General features: G+C 37.6%; 1 protein-coding gene across 2 annotated transcripts in view; it reads left to right on the top strand.

The window, feature by feature from the left end:
* Positions 1-24,063, top strand: part of GAK (cyclin G associated kinase) — a 62,813-nt gene that overhangs the window by 13,345 nt on the left and 25,405 nt on the right. For both annotated transcript variants that reach the window (XM_085043313.1, XM_085043312.1), the window contains exons 7-18: positions 772-861; positions 2,405-2,540; positions 3,120-3,232; positions 3,792-3,903; positions 6,106-6,229; positions 13,916-13,965; positions 14,052-14,200; positions 17,868-17,990; positions 19,553-19,686; positions 20,653-20,847; positions 21,421-21,538; positions 23,914-23,993. In XM_085043313.1, the coding sequence (XP_084899439.1) occupies positions 772-861; positions 2,405-2,540; positions 3,120-3,232; positions 3,792-3,903; positions 6,106-6,229; positions 13,916-13,965; positions 14,052-14,200; positions 17,868-17,990; positions 19,553-19,686; positions 20,653-20,847; positions 21,421-21,538; positions 23,914-23,993 (1,424 nt within the window). The remainder of the gene's footprint in view (positions 1-771; positions 862-2,404; positions 2,541-3,119; positions 3,233-3,791; positions 3,904-6,105; positions 6,230-13,915; positions 13,966-14,051; positions 14,201-17,867; positions 17,991-19,552; positions 19,687-20,652; positions 20,848-21,420; positions 21,539-23,913; positions 23,994-24,063) is intronic.

Below are 24,063 nucleotides of genomic sequence, written 5' to 3'. Positions count from 1 at the left end.
ATAGATAAAGGAGAGGCAAGTCTGCTCAGCAAAATTGGAATGGGCAGTACTGCAGTGCCTTGGACTACAGTGGCCACATCTAGCATGCAACGTGCTTTTGCAAAGTGCATTTGTATTCAGTTTGGAGTTGAGAGTAATGCTGGTAAATCTAATGCAGTATATCCACAGGAGAAATACATATTCTCCTGTTCATGTTAAGTTCACATGTGCAACTTCTTGATATCACAAGTCTCTTGTAAACTTCCCCTGTTTTGCAGTCTGGCATTCTTGGAAAGCACTCCACTGGTTTCTGGTGAAATAATAATGCGGTACCCCTGTCTTGTATAGTCTATGTAAAAAGATGTTAGAAAAGGTCACTTCAGAGATCCTTATGACCAGGATTTCTCTTTGGATGTATCTGCACTGTCATTAAGTGTGCTGAAAAAGTGAGAATGACACACTGGAGTGTGAATTATTGGCTTATTGTTGAATTTTGGTATTGGCGTTCTTATCCATTTTTACCTCATATAGAACAGTCACTTTGTGCTTTGCTGTTTGGGAGGACTCTTGACTATCACAATGTTATTTGACTGATACTGTCTTCATCTGACCTTATGTCAAAGCTGTTGACTATTGTAGGATTCAACTGATTGCTTTTTCCTTGACAAGTGTTTCTGAAATTAATTTTTAAAATGAGAGTACTATCCATTCTACGTGGAGAGCTGTTTCCTTTGTTGAATGTTATTAAATCTCATTGTTCAAGATTGTTTCAATAAATTCTGTCTTCTCCAGATCACACGGAATACAACACCAATGTACAGGACACCAGAAATGATAGACTTGTATTCAAATTTTCCGATTGGTGAAAAGCAGGACATTTGGGTAAGAAGTTTTTTTTTTTTTTCTTGCTGCATCATAGTTGCTCATGTCATAGTGAAACTGATTTTGCCGGCTTCATGATAGTTGGTTTATTAAGTAGCTAATGCACTGAAATAAATTTAGGATGCTGTATTGTATAAAAATAAACATTATGGATTCTGTATCTAAATGTTAAAAGAAAGAGAGCTACAGTTCAAGGTTCTCTCCCAGATCAAGCTTGACTTCCATTTGAGAGGTGATGCTGAACTTTGCTGACATTCAGTATGGAGCATGCAGTCATAAATCTAGAATACTTAGAGTCCTTAGATTCAAATTCTTGTGTTTCATGCTCTGCCACGCAGATAATCCTGGGACTGTTCCTGAGTTCAGAGTGGTTATGTCAAGGTATGGCATGTAGTTAAAATACTGACAGATAGCAAGGATGAGAACAATGCCGAGATCACTCATGCTTTATGTAGAAAGGGTGATATGCTGTTCACTAAAAAATCTGTAACGAGAATTAAAGGTAAAAATTAAATCCTCAGTTGTGCCTTTTCCAGTTGCATAATATTGCAGTACTCAGATACTCTCCAACAGTGTAGTACTCAGGGACTTAGTTTATGGGATGCTTTTTAGAGAGGCAGGTGTCAGGCTGTTTAGTTCTTACCTGTATGGGCAGTGTGTCAAAAGACAAATTTAGAAAATATAATGCAGTTGCTTTAAAAGTTTTTATATGGAATCTTGGAACTCTAAGTTTATGAAATTAGGTACAAGATATTGTGGAAACTCTTGTTCAGCTTCTACAGCTATTGGTGATGTTCTTGTGGCATTCAAAGAAACACCAAATAAAACACATTTTTCTGACCACTTGGTCACTTCATGTGCATGAAATACTGTCAGTCTGAGTCAGGATTACATCCAGTTAACCACAGAACTAGAAATGTGTTTACTAAAAGCCTCACTCAAAAGGGCAATTGCAGTTAATTTTTTTGTTTAAAATAACTCTGTATATTAGCATTAGCATGATGATTATCTCCTTTTGTGTCTTGAACATCTATTTCATTTACCATGCCTGATTTGGAACATGTTGTTCCATATTTTTTCCTTTATGCTTTGTGTTCAATAAAAATATGCAAAGTATTTGACAGTAGAATATGGCCCTGTCTCTGGAAGCATAAATGATTGTTAGTTTGTGGTTAGGATAAACAAAGCAATTTTCCAAAGAAAGCAGGTAGAGTGATTAACACCCATGAGTCTGTGTGCTTGTCACTGTGTGAGCTTACGAACAAAGGAAGTAATGTCTGTCTTAGAACAGCAGCACAGATGAAAGATTAGATATTAGAAAAGATTTCTTCACTGAAAGGGTTATTGGACATTGGAAGAGACTGTCCAGGGCAGTGGTTGAGTCACCATCCCTGGAGGTATTTAAAAGATATGATACTGAGGGATGTGGTTTAGTGGTGGGCTTGGCAGTGCTGAATTAACATTTGAGCTTGAGGATTGTTAATGTCTTTACCAGCTTCAATGACCCCATGATTCTATGCTGTGTTTCTGTTTATCTGTGTAGGCTCTGGGCTGTATCCTGTACTTGCTGTGCTTTAGGCAACACCCATTTGAAGATGGAGCTAAACTTCGCATAGTCAATGGGAAATATGTCATCCCACAAAATGACACCCGCTATTCTGTGTTTCATGATCTCATTCGTAAGTTTACATGCTATTTAATTTGCTATCTATATGGATACGTGTTGTTATTGATGGTTGTTTTACTGGTTGAATGTTGAATGTTACTGACGTGTGATGGTAAAAAAGGTAAACTGCAGCAACTTATTTTATTAATAATCTATTGTAAAAAAAAAAGTTGCTTTTTTATTTCTGTTACCTGTCTTGCTTAGTATGTGAATTAGTCCATAGGAACAACTAGTGTTTTGATTTGGTTTCTTTGAAATTGGTTAAATTCTATTTTCTTTAGGTTTCAATTAGATTACTGGAAATGTTAATTACTGTTCCAGAAATGTATCCAATTCCAACAGAATTAGACATAGTTACTGCTGATGTTCTTTATTAACTGATCATAAAGTATGTTCTTTGAAATATTGTTGACCCTAAATAGTGGTTTTTTTCTCATTGATACTATTATGAAAATTATATTTAGATACTGATTTAGCAGTTTCTCCATTCTGTTCATATGTTTGCTTATAGCATTGGAATGTATTGAAGAAATTATCAGCTGGGAGAAAAGCTTTGGAGGGTTTGTTACATTGCCTGAATCTCCTTTTCTAGGCTCTACTTTGAAGGTGAACCCAGAGGAGAGGCTATCAATCACTGAAGTTGTGAACCAACTGCAGGAGATTGCAGCAGCTAGGAATGTCAATCCTAAATCCCCCATCACAGAGGTAAAAAAGTCTCATAGGGAGTATTATTGATTAGGCTTCCTTTCTGTCCTCTGCAGTGTGTGTGCATTTAGTAACAGATTTCAGAGCAGGTCTCCTGTTCCTTAGTATTTTGAAAATTTTGCACTAATTTATTTTCAAGTTCAATTGAATTGATCAGTATCACTTGTAGGATCTTTGAAAATATGCTTTTTAAAGCCCAGAGACGTTAAAAGAAGTTCAGTATTTCATACTGCTTTTTGAAAATCTTTTCATCCTCTTCATTTATTCTTTAGTATGCTAGCAGTCTGTTTGACATGCTGTATTTTATTACAATTACCTTGCACAAAAGAATTTTGTACATGAAGGCTCTGCTTGCACTAACTGAAAACCCTGTTACGCATCTCCAGTTTAATGCTTAATTTGCACAACACTGCAGGTAAGTCAATTAGTGTATCTTGACTTCCTGGCTTTGTCCTGGGGTTCAGTTTGCTTGTTCTCTCCACGTAGCAGTAATTTGCCAAGCATAGCAAGATGGCTGAATTAGCAAGAAAATACTCATCATGAGTATTATTCTCCTCAGCTCCTGGAACAAAATGGAGGCTATGGAAACAATGCTCAGCCTCGGACATCTGTGACCTCTGTTTCACAGAGCTCCAAGCCTGCAGGGCAGCTCAACAATTTGTACAATGCAGGTATGTTCAAAAAGAGATGTCATTTTAGTGTAAAGACAATGGCATATCTTCTATGGGGAAAATAAGTCATTTGGGGGTTTTAGCTATTTTACACTAGTACTGGCTATTTGGCATTTACATCATTGCTTCTAACCTTGTATTTTTTTTTTGCAAGGTATGATTTTATGTTGGTACATGCAAATACGAATTTCTCAAGTTCATTGCTGTGCAAGATGAAAATTATGTTTCCTATGGAAAATTATTTAAAGTGCGCTATTGACCTGTAGAGGCAGGAGTGTTGGCATAAGTGAACTAAAACTTGATGAAAGTGTGGATATGAGAAGCAATAATGTTCTAAAAAATAAGAGCTGTAGAGGAAGAGTCTTCAGGTTATGAGAAACAGGTGAAAACAGCTTATTTTAAACCCCAAAATTTGATTCAATGAGGCAGCAATATTTGCAAGTGCATTGTCTAAAGAGCAGCATTTAAGTGGCCTCTGAATTTAAACTGTTAAAAATCTTGGGCTGCTGTATTTTAATTGAAACATTACCTTGTGGCAGAAGGTACTGAAGTCTGGACATATCCTGAGTTTTTGTTCAACACTGGGTCTCTGAGGTAAAAAAGTGAGAGTTGCCTTTGCTTTTTAAGAGGAACTATTTAACATCAGATGTGTTACAGCGTAAAAAGATAGCAGCCATTTCTGGCATGTTGGTATCACTGTGCTAAAATGGGCTTCATGAGTGACAGATAAGAGAGCTTAATAAAGAAATGCAGAAGTAATTGTATGGGTTTTGGCTGTGGACCATAAGTAATGTTGCATAATGGTTGGAAGCTGCTGACCTCACATGTGTTTATTTTAGACTGCAAAAAGCCTGTATGAGGAAGAAATATGTCCATAAACATCTGGGTCCACCTCTTTCTCCTTTTCTCTCCTGCCCAAAAGACTTTTGACCCTCCCCATGATCTTTTGAAGTGCCTCTGACAGTGGTCATAGTCAAAAGCTATTTAGTTTTTCACGTCCAAAAGTTCCTTGTCTGACAGCCTCAAAGGAAAAAGGCAGCACTCTAAAATCAGTCTAGTGACTATCCAGTCAGCACTTTCAGAAGCAGCTATAGCTGGTATTGCCTTGAGCCTAGCTAATTATGGGAGCGTTGCACAGGCCAGACTTCTGGAGATGGTTGCACCATAGGACATCAGTGGTGAGGAGGAGGAGTTGGGGTTCCATCTGGGAAAACTAAGAGGTTGGACTAGCAGAGTTAAATGGAATCAACCAAAATGTGTCTCCAAAATGACACAGTTAAAAGCTGACATACGTATACTGTAGAAATGGATATTCCAGAATACATTCAGTTGAGAAAACTTAATATAGTAAAGAAAATAGGAAGCTTGATAGGCTACTTGGATCTAGTTTTTTACTATTATTCCTGCACCCATGTTAACTATTATATGTGAATATCAAGTGCTTCAATTAATGTAGAAGATACCAAGGGACTATTTCATATTATGTTCAGTTTTCCTTCCAGCTTGGTATTTCTTGCTTGATATTAATTATGATGAACTGTCAATGAGACAAGGGGTATTTATTGTCATGGGGAAGTGTTAAAATTGGATAACATTTATTGCACTAATATTATGTGTGTACCAATTTCTGTGGAAAAATCCAGCTTCCTAATGCAATTATAATCAAGTCTGTCTGGTTATCTGTTTTGTGCAAGAATGCCTACTGTTTGTTGTATACAATCATGTTAATATTGATACTGCGCTGTGATGTTGTGCTTTCTGGGATGTTGTGCTTAAAACTTAACCTTAACTGTGCCAACGACTTTTGAAGCCCTGCATTAAAATCTGTCTACTGGAAATGATTAAGCAGATCTGCCAGTGATAAGCTGCACTTTAAGAAACTGATACTAAAGAAAGGCAATGTTTTGCTGTATTGACAATATGAAACATATGCCTTACTTTGAGATTTTTTTACTTTGTTTTCTCATAAACACAGACAGCAAATTAAACAATATGTTAAGTAAATCACGAGTACCTTGTGACTGCAGGAAGTACTATTTTTTCCATAGGTCGTAGTAAGGAGAACTTTAGAACTGTGAGCCTTACAGCAAGATGTAGCCTGTTATGTGCATTCACTTCCAGCTTTATAGGAAACACACTTTAAGTCATATCCTGGAATGGGCTCCATAATAAAGTACAATTATTTTTATTCAACTACTCTAGGCCTGACCGTTGCGGAATGTGACCAGACTTATGGAGGGTTCTTTGATATTCTGAGGGGTGGAACAGAGCGATTTTTCACTAATATTAAGGATACATCTTCTAAAGTTATCCAGTCTGTGGCCAAGTGAGTAAAAAAAAAAAAAAATTAAGAATTGTGCTGGTAAGAGTTCTAAATGAAGACTCAAGAGTTTACTCCAGAAATGGTAAATTCAGCATATTTTTTCCAAGTTTGAGCTGTAATAGCTGGTAGCTAATCCCTGAGATTTTATGAATGATATTAATACTAAAATTACTTCAGCAGCTGTATACTAGAACTGAAAATGTTGTGGCAAAAGCCTGTCCATAGCTACTACTTGCCCTGCTGTATTTAAATACTAAAAACTTATGAGAGATGAGCAGATAGGGGCTGGAACGGCATGGAGTTATTAGGTAGGACCTTCATGAATAAGGGAGGAATTAATAAGATGGAGTGGTGAAAAGTACAAATCAAGGGAATGGATGTGAGGGGAAGAGGAAACTGCAGAGAAATAAGCTCTTCAGTTTAGTTTTCAGGTGGAATCCTATGCCTTCGAGACAGTGTGAGAGCATCTGCACTGTTTGTCTGCATTACATGGATGAATACTCTCAAGTTTAGATGTGTATGTTTTCAGATTTGTGTCATTATTTTTTCTGATCAGGTTGTCAATCCCATTTGAAATGTTTCTAATACTTCTTATCAATATTAATCAGTCTGTACAATTTATACATTATTTGCTCCTGATAAAATTCTATGCAGAGTTAAAGGGTTTTCTTAGCTCTAATAAGAGCAGGTAAGTCACTCCTGACTACCATGTCTGAACTAGAGCCTCCAAAAGAATACTGAATGCTGTTTCTCACTGTAGGCTTTGTGTCCCTTTAATTGGAGTATTGTGTTACAGCTTGTGAAGTCTTATTTCTTCCTGCATAAGTTTTTTTCAGAATTTGTGTGTAACTTGGGCATAGTACTTCTCTAAAGTGTTTATAATATTCTGGTAAGTTAGAGTTGTAGATACTGCACCTCTGTAGCCACTTCAAGTGTGTGTTTAGCTGTTTGCTCTTACACTTGGTCTGTTTAAACTTCCTATATATGGTTTAGAAAGGCCAGATCCTCTATTTTTTTAAAGGTTGCAAAAGCTGCACAGCTTTGGTTTGTCCTTAAGCTTTCTGTAGAAAGTAACTGGGACAGCAGCATCAATTTTCTCCCTGGGGAAACCACATGGACAAAGGACAGGGAGGTGTACAAGGGGAACAAGCTATTGCATGATGCAAAGCAGTTTTGACCAAGTTACAAGTCCTACTTTCCCATGGCTGTGTATTAGATCTCACTGTATTTTTATTGTATGCTACATGCATCTGAAGTACTCCTACACTTCACTTTCTTCTTCTCCTGGATTCACATGATATTCTCGGTATATCTCCAGCACTTCGTTGTGTTTGAAGCAGTTTTCTCTTCCTGCTCTTGCAAGGGGTTTCTTCCTTAAAGGCTACTGGAAATTCAGTTGCATTTTTTTAATTCGATCTTGTGCCATTTCCCCCTTCCTAGCAGTCGATTAGGACTGTCTAAAACTGTCTTTTTAATATGGAAAGGCTTGTGCTGTGTCCACACCTTATTTTTATTTCTCTTACCTTACAGATGTGTGTTACTTTTTGCTTTGTGTGATTTCCTTTGCTTCCATAGTAAGTGTAGTGGGCAAGGAATAAAACAGTAACTGTACATCCAACCACATCTGCAGAGCTCATCTAGCAACTCCTGAAGTACTGGACAGTGAGTACTTGCTGTCTGAAAAGATTCTGTTCAGTTCTCATGCTCTTCTCTGCAATTGTTTGTTTAGATTAAAGTGACTGCCCAAAATAAGTCTTGCATCTGTCTTAATTGTTGAGACTTAGTATGCCTCTTCTCAATTGCTAGTTAGTGTTCTGTGGCTGACCACAACAGCTTAGTGCATGGCTTGTGGAACTTACTAAATATTAGTCAATGGAAAACCACTACTTTTACCTCTTGTTTGTTTGGAATGCAGAAAGTCACATGTGGATGTTTACTATGTTGAAAATGTAATTGTTTGACCTCATACTGGTTTGTAGCTTTTAATGGGTGGTTATATTGTCATATCCAAATAAGATCAATTAGCCAGATCTTTTCAGGCTAATGAGGGATACACATTTGCATGGACTGTGGTGGATTGACAGAGGATTGTATCCTCTGTCAGTGTATCCTATGTCCCAAGATTGAATCTTATGAAGAGATCAGTCCCTCTCAGATGTTTTGGAGTCGGTTGGTGGAATAAGGGTTTATGTTTAGGTGTCTCTTGAACACCACCTTTGACATAACATATGAACCTGTCAAACTTCTAAGTTCCACTCTGTCATAACCAAATCTTGTTTTTGTGGAGCGCCCTCTGTCTCCATACAATTGTGGTTTTGTTTTCTTGTGTTCTCAGTGAATTCAGTAATTTTGCTGAGGAATGGAGAAAAAAGGGAAACCAGTAATTCTGCCATTGAGAATCAGTTACTTCAACACTTATTTTCAAGTGACTGAAAGAGAAACTCTCTCCATTTGTAATTTGCCAATATTATTAAATAGCCCTGAGTTGTGTAGTTTTCATTCCTTGTATTGTCTTTTATTTTGAATCCTTACTGTATTTAACAGTTCAGTGAAATGGCGAAACATGAATGAACATGACCAATACTTACTGTTTTGTAGGACCTAGGTAGGCTCAGGTCCTTTAGTGTTTAACACTGTTAGCCTTTAACATTCGGTGTGCTGCTGAAAGTTCCACCACTGGGCTTGTGCATTCTTAAACTGTGTTTTGATCAAGCTGAATTGTTAATTCTTTGTTTGCATCTACTGTAGGGCATGTCTGTTTCTGTCATGTTTGTTTTCTGCCTTCACAAACTTGTGTTGTGGATACAGCTGATACGATCCGTGATATGAGAATACCTTTTCTACTGTTGCATCCTTGACTGCCTTTCCAAAACTCTTCAACCAACATGAGAAGCAGACATTGCGGAAAAATTGAAATGTCTCTTCTTTGTCATGCATTTTCCTCATCCCACTTAAACATTTTTCATGTTGGAGTCTATCATTTCATTTGGTAGGCGCTCTCCTTCCTACTTATTATTGCTTTTCTGAATTATGGAGTTACTTCCTTTATCTGTAGACAGAATTCTCTCTCACTGAATCCAAACTGCAGTGTAAGATGTAAGTTTTTTGTAGTTGTGACAAAAAAGGTAATTTTTTTTCTTTTCTGTCTTTAGCTTGATTCTGATTGTGGTCTCTTGTTAGTCCTAATAAATAAAATTTGAAAACTGAAACATGCATTACAGGCTGCTAGGAACAGGAGAGTGAAGAGGGCCATCTTCATTGTCTTCCAGGCCACCTCAGTTGCAGGTGTCATTACCTCTGTTGCAGATTCAGGTCATGCAGATACAGCAGCTTATAGTTATATGAGAGAGAGCATAGAGCAACAGAGGTTCAGCCCTCTTGTTACAAACTGGCTTAAAAGCAAGTACCACGGTGGAGATGGAGAAGATATGCACTGCTTTGTGAAGGGGCACCATCTGCACAGACAGAACTTGGATCCAGCAGATGTGCCCATGTGTGCCTGAAAGCTCAGCCTGCAGCTGTGCAGTCTCAGCATATCTCTTTTAAGCTCATCAGTTTCACACTTGTGGAGCTTCTTGGCCAGTTTTTGTTCTTATTGAGGCCTGCCTCCGTTCAAGTTACAAATGCCCTGCCAAAAAACATAGCTAAATGTGTTAAGTGTCTGATCTTCACTGATATTGAATGCAGCAGGCAAAACTTGTCAGTCCTCCTTTGGTTTTATAAGAACAATTTCTTTTGCTGAAGAGATTATAGTATAGTCATCTAGGAACAATTTGGTGCCTTTTAGACTTGCTTTCTGTGATTTTAAGGTAATTTTGTGTCTTGTTTAGTGCTGAATTAATATTTTATTTCATGGATCTTTGCGTTTTGCTAGGTAGTTGAATAATTAATTCAGTTTTATGAAGCAAAACCAAGTGGGAACATATTGATGTAAATTTTAGTGCTGTTTTTCTTCCTGTCTATTAAAAAATAAACAAAATCTAAAGAATAGATTTTTTTTCCTAATTTTGTAAACGTAGAGAAGTCTGGAGGAAGATTGCTAACTGTTAGGGCAGTATTTAACTTAAGGTAATGGTTTATATGCTCACATTGTAGCCGTGCTGGTTAGTCTTTCTGTGTTTTTTCTCGTCTTCAGTTGTTAGTAAACGCAAGGTAACTATGCACTGTTGTAGAATTTTGTTCTGTATGTTAACTAGTTTACTTTGTGAATTTAGTTGCTAATTTTAGTGTCATTGTTTTTTATTTTGCTGGAGTGATCTGTTGTTCAATATTACTTACGGTCTTTAGGTGCAGCTGCTCTCTGGCAAGAATGGTAATGCCAACCATTACATAGTGACAAGTTTTTAACATGTAGTTAAAACTTCTTATTTTTGTTTTGATATTTTTCTGCAAAATGAGAATTCATCTCATTTGCTACATTTCATGGAACCATACAGTGGTTTGGATTGGGAGCAGCTTCTGGTTCTAACCTCTGAGCGATGGGCAGGGACACCTTCAATTGAACCAGACTCATATAAATCTGCCCTCTTTCAGTTTAAAGCCATTCACACGTATCTTACCATTACATGCTCTTGTAAAAAGTTCCTCTTCAGCTTTCTTGTAGGCACCCATTAGATACTGCAAGGACATAACTCCATACTTCCATACAGAGACTAGACTAGTGTAGTCCAGTCTCACTATGAAGTAGTCCCAGCTTTGAAATAGCCTGGTATCATCGGTAAAGTGACTAAATGTTGGTGTCATGTCATACTTTTTCAGGCTTGAAGCCCTCTATTTGTGTCTATGTTTGCATGCTTTTCTTCTCTCATCACCTGCCAGCAAAACTGCTATGTAAATAAAATTTCTGCTGCTAAGGATATGAAAGAAAAGACCCTAGACCTTATTGGTGATTTTTAGTTAGTTTTATCTTGAAATGGATAGGAATGCTTACCAATGTGAAGAATACGTATTTTTTTCACCTTCTTATTTAAAGAAATCTCAGTTACCATTCTGATGTAAAACACTCTGCTGAAAACAGAGTACCTTCTGTTCAGGTCTTAGTACTAAAAGAGCTGTGAAATCTTCAGAATCAAGTTCAATGAATTCAAGGACATAGTGGCGTGTTTGGGAGACTTGTGTTGATTTTGCAGTTAAGAAGATTCATTTTAATTAAGACTGTGCAAACATTCTCAAGTTTTTTCAGTGTAACAGTCACGTACTTGAGATTTTTCCTGCAAAATAGAAAGCTTGAGTTGGCTGTGTTGTGCTCTGTTGACATACTAAACTGCACCCTTACATCAATGTGTGTATGGTGAGGTCCATGCTCCTAATGTTGCTTTTTAATTTAGACAAGTGTAAAAACCAAAGCTGAATTGAGTGGTGTTGCTAGAAGTCAGTATCTGAGTCTTCCCATGGGAATGGGTGTGGGTACTGTTGGTTTTTTGCTTTTGCTAGCTCTGTGCCAATGTTACAAGTTGCTGCTTAACCTCTATGTTACAGCATTGAAGGGGTAATTGTCCTGTGTTCCAAAGCTGTATATTAGGTGGTCCTCTATTTTGATACAAAAAAAAAATTGATATTAGAATGATTACACGTTTTCTTGCTTGAAGCTGTTGGATGTAAGCAACAAAAAACATTTGACGCTTCTCAATTTTGTAAAGGACTACAATCATCACAAATTTTAGTAAGCAATAATTATTAGTTATGAATGTAAATTTCTGCCTTAATTGGTTTGACTGCAACTGTAGTACCACCTGAGCTTACATGAAGTATGTCCTTCCAAAAGGGCAAAAAATTTAGAAATCGTGGCCATTTTTGTGTCTCCTTATGCAAGGTTTCTCAAGGCTAAGGGTTTTTTGTTTTTTGGTTTTTTTTTTTAATGCTTTGTCTAGTGAGATTCAAACTTCCTTGTGGTTTCAGTTTGAGACAGTAAATCACTATAATTGCTAGTACACTGATTATGCCATTCTGTATATATACTATTTAATGGCCTTGCATTCTGAAGATTTTTTTTCCCTAATCTAAAATCCTCCTCACTGTCCTTGTATATTCAATAATCTTTTAATCAATCTCTCTAACCTCCATGATTACTAGCAAGCAGTAAAGAATCAAAACTTAATGTTCTTCCTTGGTTTCAAAATTTGAGTGCAGTATCCTAGGTCTGTTTTTCTAAGTAGTGTCTTGAAACTTTTTTGGGATGTAAGAATTTTGTTAGTGCCTCTGAATTCATTAAAGATGCATCATAGTTTTTGATGACATTCTGATATTCTGGAGTTAATAGGCTACTGAGATACTTAAGTCAGGGATGTCTAAATCAAATTCTGTAGGTGTATTTGTTCTTACTTTATCAATCCAGGAGCGCATACCTATGTAGTTATATTCAAGGCTGTTAGCCTGCACTGTGTCTCTTCAGTTTTTTTCTCTTACTTTTTCATTCTGCTACAAGCAGATACCCTAGAAACAAAAAAATAATAGTGATCTTAAATTGGTGAATAATCGACATAATGTGGATGATTAGGTGCGGGGAATAGGCCTAAATGCATTTAAAAAATTATCACTGGGAGATTATTTCTTGAAAAGGCTGGTCTTTTAAACTATGCACAGTTGTATGAGAGAGAGATGAGTAATGATTAATGCCTTGCTCGCTATGTGAGTTTTGGAAGTGATATTTTGGAAGAATGATTTAAATGAGGAAGGATATTGAGGTACCCTCTGTGTTACGGGCAGGTAGCTTGGGGTGCAGCTGCAGTGGGAGCTGCTGGTTAAGCTCTGGGTGGGAGCCTGAGGCAAAAGGTCAGGAACTGCTAACTCTTGGCGTGACAGAGCACAGGGATGTGTGACCCTGCCAGGTGACTGCACACTGAAGAGACAGCAGGAGCTGAGGACTCAGCAGGAAGACTCCGGACTTGGGCGCCCAGAGACTGTGAGGGTATAAAAGCCTGTGGTTTCTTTTGTTCAGAGTCGCTCCTGGGAGGCAGCAGCTCCAGCTGTTAATCTGTTGCTGCACCAGGATTAAATCACTTAAAGCAACCAGAGATCTGAGACTCTGCTATGGGAAGAGTCTGGTATGGGGTCTGACTGGTAAGGAAACCTGGTCGGACTGTGTGAGTGCGGTGTGTGTAGAGAGTCAAGCAGGGCACCCATCAGCTCACCAGCTGCAAAGGGGCTTCAGTCCTGGCAGTGACAAGTCTGGTGATGGTCTGTCTGACTGCCACAGTCCTCCTGAATGGCCAGACAGGAAAGTGCTCTTAACACTCGGTCTGTATGGAATTTGGATGTTGGGCAGCATGGCCATCTGTGTCAGATAGTAACATGTCAGAGTTACATAATTTAAACTTTGATATTTAAACTAGTCTTTTTTTTTAAGCATTGAGATACTCTCCATTAAAAATGTTAATGTGTCCTCATTAGGCTTTCAAACTGACAGCCTATAGTGAATTTTTATCGGTAAGAGCAGGGGCTAGAGGAGTGAGTTAAATATTAAAGGCATCTGTACAAAATCCCACAGATGGTTTGGTGCAACTGATTTAAATGAGTAACTGCTTAAACACAGTGTCTGTTCTGAAACTTGAAGTGTGAGGTAACGAGCTTTAGGTGGAAGAAATGAAACATTATTCATGGTTGTGAGTGCAGCCTGAGAGGTCTGACTTTTAGACTTGCGGCTTGAGTGGATATATCTCCTAGTATTAACACCAATGTGTTCTGTTTCAGTTATGCAAAAGGAGACTTGGATATATCATACATCACTTCCAGAATTGCTGGTATGACAGCTGTATCTTTCTTAAACATAATTTCTCATTGTTCTCAGTAGATGAGAATTTTCACTTGCTGTTTGTTCTGTCTTCAGTGATGTCCTTTCCAGCTGAAGGTGTAGAATCTGCCATCAAAAATAACATAGAAGATGTGCGGTTGTGTCTGGACTCTAAACATCCTGGCCATTATGCTGTGTACAATCTCTCTCCAAGAACATACAGGCCTTCAAGATTCCATAACAGGGTGTGTATAGTTTTTGTGTATTTCTCTAAAAGGCCTTGCAGCACAACATTTTCATTATACCATCAGCTTTTTATTGTAAAATAGGTTAAAGTAGGTTAATCAAAAAGATGACAAGAAAATAAGTATAAACACAAGGTCAGAGTATCCTGTTTCTTGCTTGTCTTTGCTAAATTCAAACCTAACTGGTAACTGACTAATCCTCAATCTTGCTGATTAAAGCCTGTTTTTTTCTAGGATAGCAATATCTTTGAAAACATGCCCATGTACCTTATGTGTTCCAAATTTAAGTGGAGAATACTTAAAGTAATTCAGATGTTACAAAAATTTCAATCTCTGCTGTATTCTACCATTTTCCTCTCTCAAGGACATAGTGACTGATTTGTATAACCTGTCCACTGGAGTGTCTCCTTGTCCCAATGCATACCATTTGACTACCATATGACTCAGCCATAGCTGACACATTGTTGCCACTGTCTTCAGTATTGTTGTAGCTTAGCTGAGCCTCCATTACTGTTTCTGGCAATTTCTCTGATGCTGGTATGAAGGCATTTGCCTAATTCAGCAACAAGGTATTGAGGACATCTTGTTAGGTTCTGAGATACTGGACTTCAGAGTCTGCTCTTAAATAAACCTCAACTGTACTGTAAGAGGCTCAGCAGTAGAGATTGTTACTGTGTTGTGAGTTGTCCAGCACTGGCCACAGAGACCTCATCTTAACAGTCTGTAGTGATCATGTCCCTTCAACACAATACTGTCTGCCAAGAAGAGAGTCTAGAACCATTATTTGTTACAGAATAATAAGGCCTTTTGGGCCTTATGCTGAACCATCCTTCACATTGCTTCACTTCTCAAAGTTAACTTAAGGCCAACTTAAGTTGGCTGAGCTGTATTTAATGTGTTCTTTCTAGTGCTATCACTTCCTTTTGTTTCCTTGTAAACAAGGTAAAGCATGTCACATCTGAAAGAAATCATTACTGCCTCTTTGGATGGATGCAGTCAGCTTCTTAGTCTGTGTCTGGTTCAGTATGAGGTTCAGGCAGAGGCTATTCAAGATGAAAGGTAAAAAAGCTTAATTATGCAGGAAACCTCCTGCATGATTATTTGTAGCAGGCTCCTCAAGGCAAAGTGTTCAGCAATTCTTTTTAGCACCAGATTGCTGGAAAATTTACTGAGACTGATGTAGTGAACTGATTTATTCCTCATTCAACGAAGTGATCAGTCCCTGTTTATGGAATGAATTTCTGTGACTGGTAATTTGCTTACCCTGGAGATGGTTTTTTGGTTATGCAAGTCTGAGTTGTCTATACACCTGATATTTCTGATGTGTTGGTATTAAGAATGGTAATAGGATCTTGTGAAGTCATAGTAAGTCATAACTTGTGGAAACTTTATATTTATTGCCTAGGAGTATTTAGGAAGGCAGAGATTTTACTTGGAAACAAACTCTTTAATTGTATTTGGGAACTTTTACCTGCCTATTCTTGAAATTGAGATGTCCAGCAATACTAACTAACTTCATTGTTCAGTGCTGAGTGTGAGCAGCCATGTAGGAACCTAAAGAAGCTTAGTGTTTCCTTAGTGCCTGCAAGAGGTTATTATCACAAGCCTTAAACTTAGAGGAGAACAGCTTCTAAAATTCTTAATTCTGACACTTTGCTCAGAAGATTTTAAGGAATTACATATTATTGATTTCTTGTTCTTTGCTATCTGTATGGAACTTCGACGTATTTCTTTAATCTTGGTTAAAATTAATGGTAGTTTTGAAGTAGTCTCTGTTTTAAGTCCTCCTTGGAATAGGTTCCTCTATGACTTTATGCATGATCCATCATTCTCCTAATTATCAGGACACTTTGAGCTTAAAACACAGCCAAAGAAACAGAAAGTAATATTGTTTTTATTACATCTTGTAAGAAAACTAGTGTTTGAATAAATAAAAAGGAAAAAAGTCAGTACATTTTGCTTTTCTTGAATACACATATTTTTCTAGGCTGTGGTCTGGTCTGAAGCTGCAGTGCTTCAGTATGATTCTTTTGCAGTGTTGTGATTTAATTCCAGCCAGCAACCAAGCCCTCCACGGCTGCTTGCTTATTCCTCCCTGGTAGGACTGGTGAGAGAATCAGAAGGTAAAAGTGAGAACTCGTGTATTGAAATAAAGGCAGTTTAATGGGTAAAGCAAAAACTTCATATGCAAACAAAGCAAAACAAAGAATTCATTCACCTTTTCCCGTGGGCAGGCAGGTGTACAGCCATCTCCAGGAATGCAGGGGTCCATTGTGCATAATGATTGGTTGGGAAGACAAATGCCATCACTCTGAATGTTTTGCCTTCTGTTCTTTTTGCCCCAGCTTTGAGTTAAGCATGATATCCTGTGGTATGGAATACTCCTTTAGTCAGCTGGAGTCAGTTGTCCTGGCTGTACTTCCTCCCAACTTCTTGTGCGTCCCAAGTCTGCTGGCTGGTGATGTGATGTGAGAGGCAGAAAAGATCTTGGCTCTGTGTAAGCCCTGCTCACCAAATAAAAAAAAAATCCCTGTGTTATCAGCACTGTTTCCCTCGCAAATACAAGACACAGCCTCATTTAGTTACTATGAAGAAAATTACTCCAGCTGAAATTGGCACATGCTACTATTGCAATATTTGAGATGTACCGAAGCCCTCATGGAATCCTGTGGTGAACAGGAATATAAAGGACTTTTTGCATTAGCTTTTCTTTTTTTACTGGTGCCTTTACATGAGCTTTCACTAACAAAAGGAATGTGTAATTTAAGTCTCTTGCAAAGTGGCGCTTTCTTAAATGGCTTCATTTTTTGATTAAAATAGTAGAGTACAATGTAAAGTTGTAGGACATCTTGTCAGACTGTTTATTTCAGCCTTTTTTCCTGTGCTTGGCACAAACACAAATTTTTGTGATAATCAGTTCAGGTAATTCATCTCAGAGTAACCTCTGAACTCTTTATCTATATAGGAAGACTTATTGCTGATAGGAAAACTTGGTCTTCAATATCTGGCAATTGCAGTTGGGAATAAAAACAAATAGAAAAAGCTTCATTTGTAACATGCGTCTTTGGTCCTGAACACATGTGTTCTTTAGGTGTTCCAAGTGCCCCAAGAATCAAGTTTCATGTATTACCTCCTTACTGGACACTTGATTTTAAGGATATAGACTCTTGGTGGTGAAGCTGATTTTTTTTTTTTTTTTGTTAGTGTTTTGAAGCTCTAATTATAAAAGGAATATTACTGAGCCATTCAAGCTCTTTGAAGAAATGACAGATATTAAAAGAAGACGAGTCTTTCTGCTGTTGGGTTTTTTGTTGTTTGGTTTTTGATTTTGGATTTTTTGCTGAAGTATATGTGCACAAAATTAAATTGAAGGCTGTTTTACTTTGTTCCTTGCTGTAAGAATATTCCAGATAGTAATCTGAGTTGTTGATGATTCTAATGCAGGAGATGTGTAGACAGGACTGAAGTTTTATTGCACTTCATCCTAAAAAAGTGGTGTTTACACTGTGTAAGACTACTTTTCTTGAGCATCTTGCCTTAATTTCCACATGAAGATGGCATTAAAGTGTAAAATTGCCTCTTAGACATTTGCATAACCTAAGCTGTGTGTATGTTACTGTATAATACTGTTTCTCACATCTGCTGTCTCTTGTCTCTCTCATTTCAGGTTTCTGAATGTGGCTGGCCAGCGAGACGAGCACCAAATCTTCAGAATCTCTATAGCATATGCAAGAACATGCATTTATGGCTGAAACAGGACCAGAAAAATGTTTGCATTGTGCATTGCCTTGTAAGAAATTGGTTTTAGTCTGAAATGCTTTGTTCCATAGAGCTTTAAATTATGAGCAGGGGTGTTAGTAACCATTCAGTTTGTGACTGGTACTGGCCTTCTTTACTGGGAGCCCAATAACTTCCTGTTGTGTTTGTAGGGACATTACTTACATCATTTTTTTCCTTAGGGAAATTAGTAGGGTAATGTAGCCCTTGCTTACTTGTGTTTAGAGTGGAAGGCAGTATGCATGCAGTATTAAGGCAAAGTAGCCTTTGGGAGAAGAAAAAATCTGCTCTACTGCTTCAGTATTTGCTCTGTTTCTTGCTTCCTGTGTGATAGATGGGTGTGCACTGTGTATCCCACTACTGTTCATTTAGAATGTAATCTGTAGCCACAGAATTTCAGAAACTGGCTGTGAGACTTCTGATTTACTTGCTTTTACTGACAGCAGATTGCTCTGTAACTGTCGCTATTCTCGTAAGTATTACCAACCTCAATATAACAAAAAAGCAGTAAAACTGGCTATAGAGCCACATCATGTCAAATGTCGTGGTGGGGAGGAATGAATTTAGAGAATTGTTACTCTGCTCAAGATTTGAAAGTGAGGTCACTCTTATGTTAGTGTAAGAGAATTGCAAGTGAAATTTTGACATTCTTATTTTACTGCACAGTAAAAAGAGAGGTATGACTCTGTGACAATGCTTGCAATGCTGCTGGAAAGCATTCAAAACCTGTCCATTGATACGGTATAGCTAGCAGTCAATAGGGAATATCATTATCAGAGTCAAAAAGGGGATTTGTTAATCTGACAAACCATACTGTGAGTTATGCAGTGTTTTGCAAGTAAGCAGTCAGTTAATGTCAGCTCCTGAAAACCAATATGATTTGCAGTGCTGCTGTGAGGTTAGGCATCTAATTCTATATTAATTTGATACTTCTAGTATCTCGGTGTCACATGATTGCTTGTCAGTTAGGTAAGATGTGATGAATTAGTATCAGGTTTTGTAACATCTTTCCCTTGAAGTGTTTTTTTCAAGGTATCTAACTCATTCCTTTTCCCCCTGTGTGAGGGAGACCTTTAGCTATGGCTGTGTGCCATATGTGATGTAAAAAGTGTACACTAGGATTACTAGAAATGAATGATAAAAATTCTGTTCAGTGTTGCTAGCAAACAAACCTGGGAGAGATTTGTTTGGCTGTCAGTCAAAAATAGCACTGATGTGGGCTTACAGATAGCAGCCAGAAAACAAGCCTAAAAAATGGGCATTAGTCAGTGCCCATTACCTCATTAGACAGTGAGGTAAAAGAACATCAGCTGAAATTTTCAAATAGTGTTAAGCTAAAGTAATTATTCACATTTGAACAAGAAGGTAATATGTACTATATTTTGTATTATGTGGAAATTAAATTAAAACCTTTCACATTCAGATACAAACTTGAAATAATGGCACTAGACCTTGAACATCATGCATGACAGTAAACAATGATAGGACACAGGATACATAATAGGATGTTCTTCAGTAACTTGGGTAATGCTTTTTCCACTAAGGTTACTAAAAAACTAAATTTTCTTTTCCTAGGATGGAAGAGCAGCATCTGCAGTTGTAGTTTGTTCCTTTCTGTGTTTCTGTCGTCTCTTCACTACTGCTGAAGCTGCTGTTTATATGTTCAGTATGAAACGCTGTCCCCCTGGCATTTGGCCTTCTCATAAAAGGTACTGTTAGGTACTGTTGAAGCAAGTAGTTACTCAGTTCTAAATAGTAGAAAGTTAAATTATTTCAGTAATGTCTGTGTTCAAACATCTGTTTTTCCAAGTATTTTGCTGTATCATGAGTAGAAAGTAGTTCTGTATTTTCTGAGCCTCTAAGTACCCACTGAAGTGGGTCAAGTACTACCTGTAGTGAACAGGTGTTAGGAATGAAAACAAGGATATGCAGAGCTTCTGAATACTTTCTCAATTATAAAATTCACTTCCACATGTGTGAGACTTAATGTTTCCTAGTTTATTATAGCAGGTTTTATTGTGTCAGAACACTGCAATTTCAGTTGGAATACAAGAATTTATTTCTGTCCATTGAGTAAAAAAGGCCTTATGTTTTTTAAAGGGGTGCATGTGGAGGTGGCTTGTGTATACTTTCACAAATGTTTTTAACTGATTATTTGATTTCGTTTGATAGATCTTGTAGCCATAAAGTCTGAATAGCAAGGGACACTGGTAGTAAGGGTGTTTCTACAAAAAGGATTAGATTTTGAAGGGTGAGAAGTAAAGTATTAGTATTAAATGACAGATTATCTTTTTGTACACATTTGCTTTGAGTATACTTAAGGGATTATCCACAAAATCATATATATTCATCAGGACAAATTTAAAGCCTTTATGAAGATCTGAGTGATCCATTATGTATAAGACACAAAATTCATAGTTCTAGTTTAGTGTTTTAAGGCGTTTTGAAATAGTGGCTAGTTTATTTTACAGGTCAATATATGTAAAGCTACAGACCCTTCTGTGTCATATTAGATTTGAAAATCTGTTTGCTGGAGGTGGTGTTAAGTGTTCCCAGTGTTTTACTGTTAACACTCATGAATGCTTAGAGGCTGGATAAGAACAGAATTAACTTATGTGTTCACCCATTTCTTAGAATTTTGTTCTCACTAAATAAATGCCTTCTGGTTTTGGCAGATACATTGAATACATGTGCGACATGATGGCTGAAGAGCCCATTATTCCTCACAGCAAGCCCATCCTGATCAGATCAATTGTCATGACTCCCGTTCCACTTTTCAGTAAGCAGCGTAATGGCTGCAGGCCTTTTTGTGAGGTTTATGTGGGAGATGAAAGAGTAACCACCACTTCCCAGGAATATGACAAAATGAAGTAAGTACAGCTTATGACTTGCTCTGAAACAGCAAATTATGTTTTTCTAGATTCTAGCAGTTATGTTTTTTCTAGATTGCTCTTTCCATTTTTGGCCGGGCTTGAAAAGTAAATCATGGGGAAGAGAATGTGGTTGTTACAGCAGCTTGGATCTGGTCTTGCAGAACAGTGGGGATGATGGTGGGGTGGCACAGGGGGCACTGTGCAGCAGTGGACAAGACCCCTTTCTCACTTCATGTGATGCAAGACTGGGAACGTTGGTCCCTGATGTACCTGTACTGAGCAGAGTGTCGTGTCTTGGTCATGGAAGCTGTAGGGATCCCCTAGGCATGGCAGCTGCAAGGTGACTGCTTATTAGCCCCTGTACAGCTCTGGTATCTGCACAAGAATTGCAAATAGTACTGACACTACTAGGTGTGGGTGATCACAGACAAGAAAAATGAGAGAATACTGTAGTCCTTCTAGCTTTCCAGCTACTGAAGGCCGTGGAGAAAGCAGACTAAATCTAAGGTAATACGCTATTTTACCTCTTTCTAAACTAAATTAACTCTGGCTATTTTTTTTTTCCTCTAGGGAGTTTAAAATTGAAGATGGGAAAGCGGTAATTCCGCTGGGTATAACAGTCCAAGGAGATGTTCTCATTGTGATCTATCATGCCAGGTCAACTCTAGGAGGGCGACTACAAGCCAAGGTAATGATAAATTTAAGAGCCTAAATGGAAGATTTGCTTTTTTTTTGTTGCAGTTTTGTATCCTACTAGTTATCTACTTAGTACTTTGCTTTGTTTATGAATCTTTGTTCGGAGAAATATTTGAGGTTTTCATTCACTTGTGAATTCAACCTTTTCAAGCCTTCTGAGTATGTCCTCTCTTAATGTTGTACATGCAGATGCTTTGGTAAGCATTTCTAGAATGTACTTCAGTATTGATAATTATTATATTTGTAAGGAGAGCCCCTAGTTAGTTTTTTGAGGCAGCAATTACTATCTGTTAAGTTGCACAAGCCAGAACTTGTTAATTCTGTGCACACAAACTGCAAACAAGGGAAAAATACCACTCAACAGAAAAGTGGGATTCCAGAGATTGCCTGTACAAAACAGGCTAGAAAAATCCCTGTGGTTTTATTCCCTATTTCTAAAGTCAGGTTCAGTTTTTATAGCTAATTTTCTTACTTGTCTTTGTTCTACTGAGGAGCATGCATGTTTCCTTTTTTAATTCAACTATGGATGCAAATGTATTGCAAGACCACAAAAACTTGGTAATGAGGCCTGTCTTCAAGTTTAAGAGAGCTGTGTTCTTTTTTTCTGCAGATAAAAACCATGAATTAAACTTGGAAATTCATATGAAAGATGAGTTGCATATCATTTATCTAAGGAGGGGTAGTGCAAAGTTTAGAATAACTTGGAACTTTGTGGAAAGTGGTCCAGACAGTTCTTCAACCAGTTTCTGTGCATGTGGGATATACATGTGTGTTCATACATAGTTACTGTTACTGAAATTGTTTTCACCATGTTTTTTTCCTACTTTGTGAGTAGGAAAGTAAGTATCAAATCTTGTCACACTGTAGAAGTTAGACTAGACCTTCCAGAACACCTCAAAACTAAAAACTCAGTGGACTGATTCCTTAATGCACAAAAAAATAGCTACTATATGGCTCAGTGTCCTCAGGAAAAAGGCATAAACTGATGAAATTCAGCCAAGCTTAGGCTAAACTCCTTGTACAATATCACTTTTAGTCATGATAGTTTCTTTGATGTGATTTCTCTGGCAATTGTTCACTGGTCAGAAAAGACTGGAATTTTTTCACCTGTCAGCTAAAATGCGGTACATTAACAGTATGTGTGATGATCTGGGTTTGGAGGTTTGATAGAACAATATTCAATGTGTCCTTAGTTTTATGTGCTGTAAATTGCCCCCTGAAGTTCTCTGCAGAACTCTTACAGAGATCATCCATCACATTTCAAGATTTCTCCTGTGTTTAGAGCTGGGCATTGTGAATATCTTCTACTTGTTCATAGCTAATTTGAGACAGGGTTTAATTTATCTTCTAGGAAAGGGGTGGTAGGGATGCAAGAATCAGAGAAACTCTCTCCGGTATGGCTGTGTCTCTTGTACTAAGGAGCCCAACACTGGACACAGGATTACAGATGATGATTTGCTGGTGCGGAATGGAGTGGAAGGATCACCCTCCCCTAAAACCTGTAGCAAAGCTTTTTATATTATTTGATTTATGGCTATGATAATCAGTAAATGCTCATTTACAAGGAGACCTTTCATAATTACATTTTATTCTATTTTCTGGACTATTACTGTGTGACTTCTTTGTAACAATTGGCAAGACTATTCCACAGATATTGTATCTAAGGGTAGGGAACAAATGCAGGCTACATTTATCCATGAGCTGTAACTTGGATTTGTGCAAGACCAGGAGCTACATGAATCTTCTTTAGTAGCATTTTATGGACACTTGCATTCCCATGAGGTGTGGGAAAGTAGTTTTTCTGTCAACTAGTTTTTAGTTGAGTGACTAAAATAGTTCAGAAAGGCCCTAAAATTGTGTGGAATGAATGGCTGACTTGAAGTTGCACAAAACCACACCTCTTTGCATGCCTTCTGAAGTGTCCTTTTAAATGTGCTATATTTAAAACTGTTTTAAATTGACTCCTTTATATGTGATGTATGTTTCTTGGTTAGTGTACTGCTCAATGGATTTTTCTGAGCATATGTTATTAAGAAAAGTAATGAAGGTTATGCAATTTTAGCATCCAGAACAGGATCTGGAAATACTAAAGACTTTGGTAGTTTGTTTTGTGGTTAGTGATGAGACATACGTGACTCAAGGTCTTTTGGTTTGTTAGTAGTAGTAATAGATGTGTTTTTGTTCTGTCTCAACTGCATTTAAATCTTTCAAGATAAAGTATACTTGCAATTAAATGGAAATTGTAGCAAAGCAAATACTTTCAAGCACTTTAATACAGATAATACTTTGCATTATGTTAAAGACAGAATACTGTTCACGCTGTTCATGTGGGTTTATGCAGTTTCCTGTATTTCTTGTTTTTAACAGATGGCTTCAATGAAGATGTTTCAGATTCAGTTCCATACAGGTTTTGTGCCCCGAAATGCCACTACAGTGAAATTTGCCAAGTATGTTGACACCTCTTTGTAGGAGACTGGAAGACATTTTCTTTGAAACTGCTTAACCTGCCAAACATCA

Source organism: Lichenostomus cassidix, chromosome Z (genome assembly GCF_008360975.1).
Source record: "Lichenostomus cassidix isolate B80296 chromosome Z, HeHo_3.0, whole genome shotgun sequence".
NCBI classification, from domain to species: domain Eukaryota; kingdom Metazoa; phylum Chordata; class Aves; order Passeriformes; family Meliphagidae; genus Lichenostomus; species Lichenostomus cassidix.
Note: the sequence above shows the minus strand (reverse complement) of the source record. Positions and strands in the feature narration are given on the sequence as shown.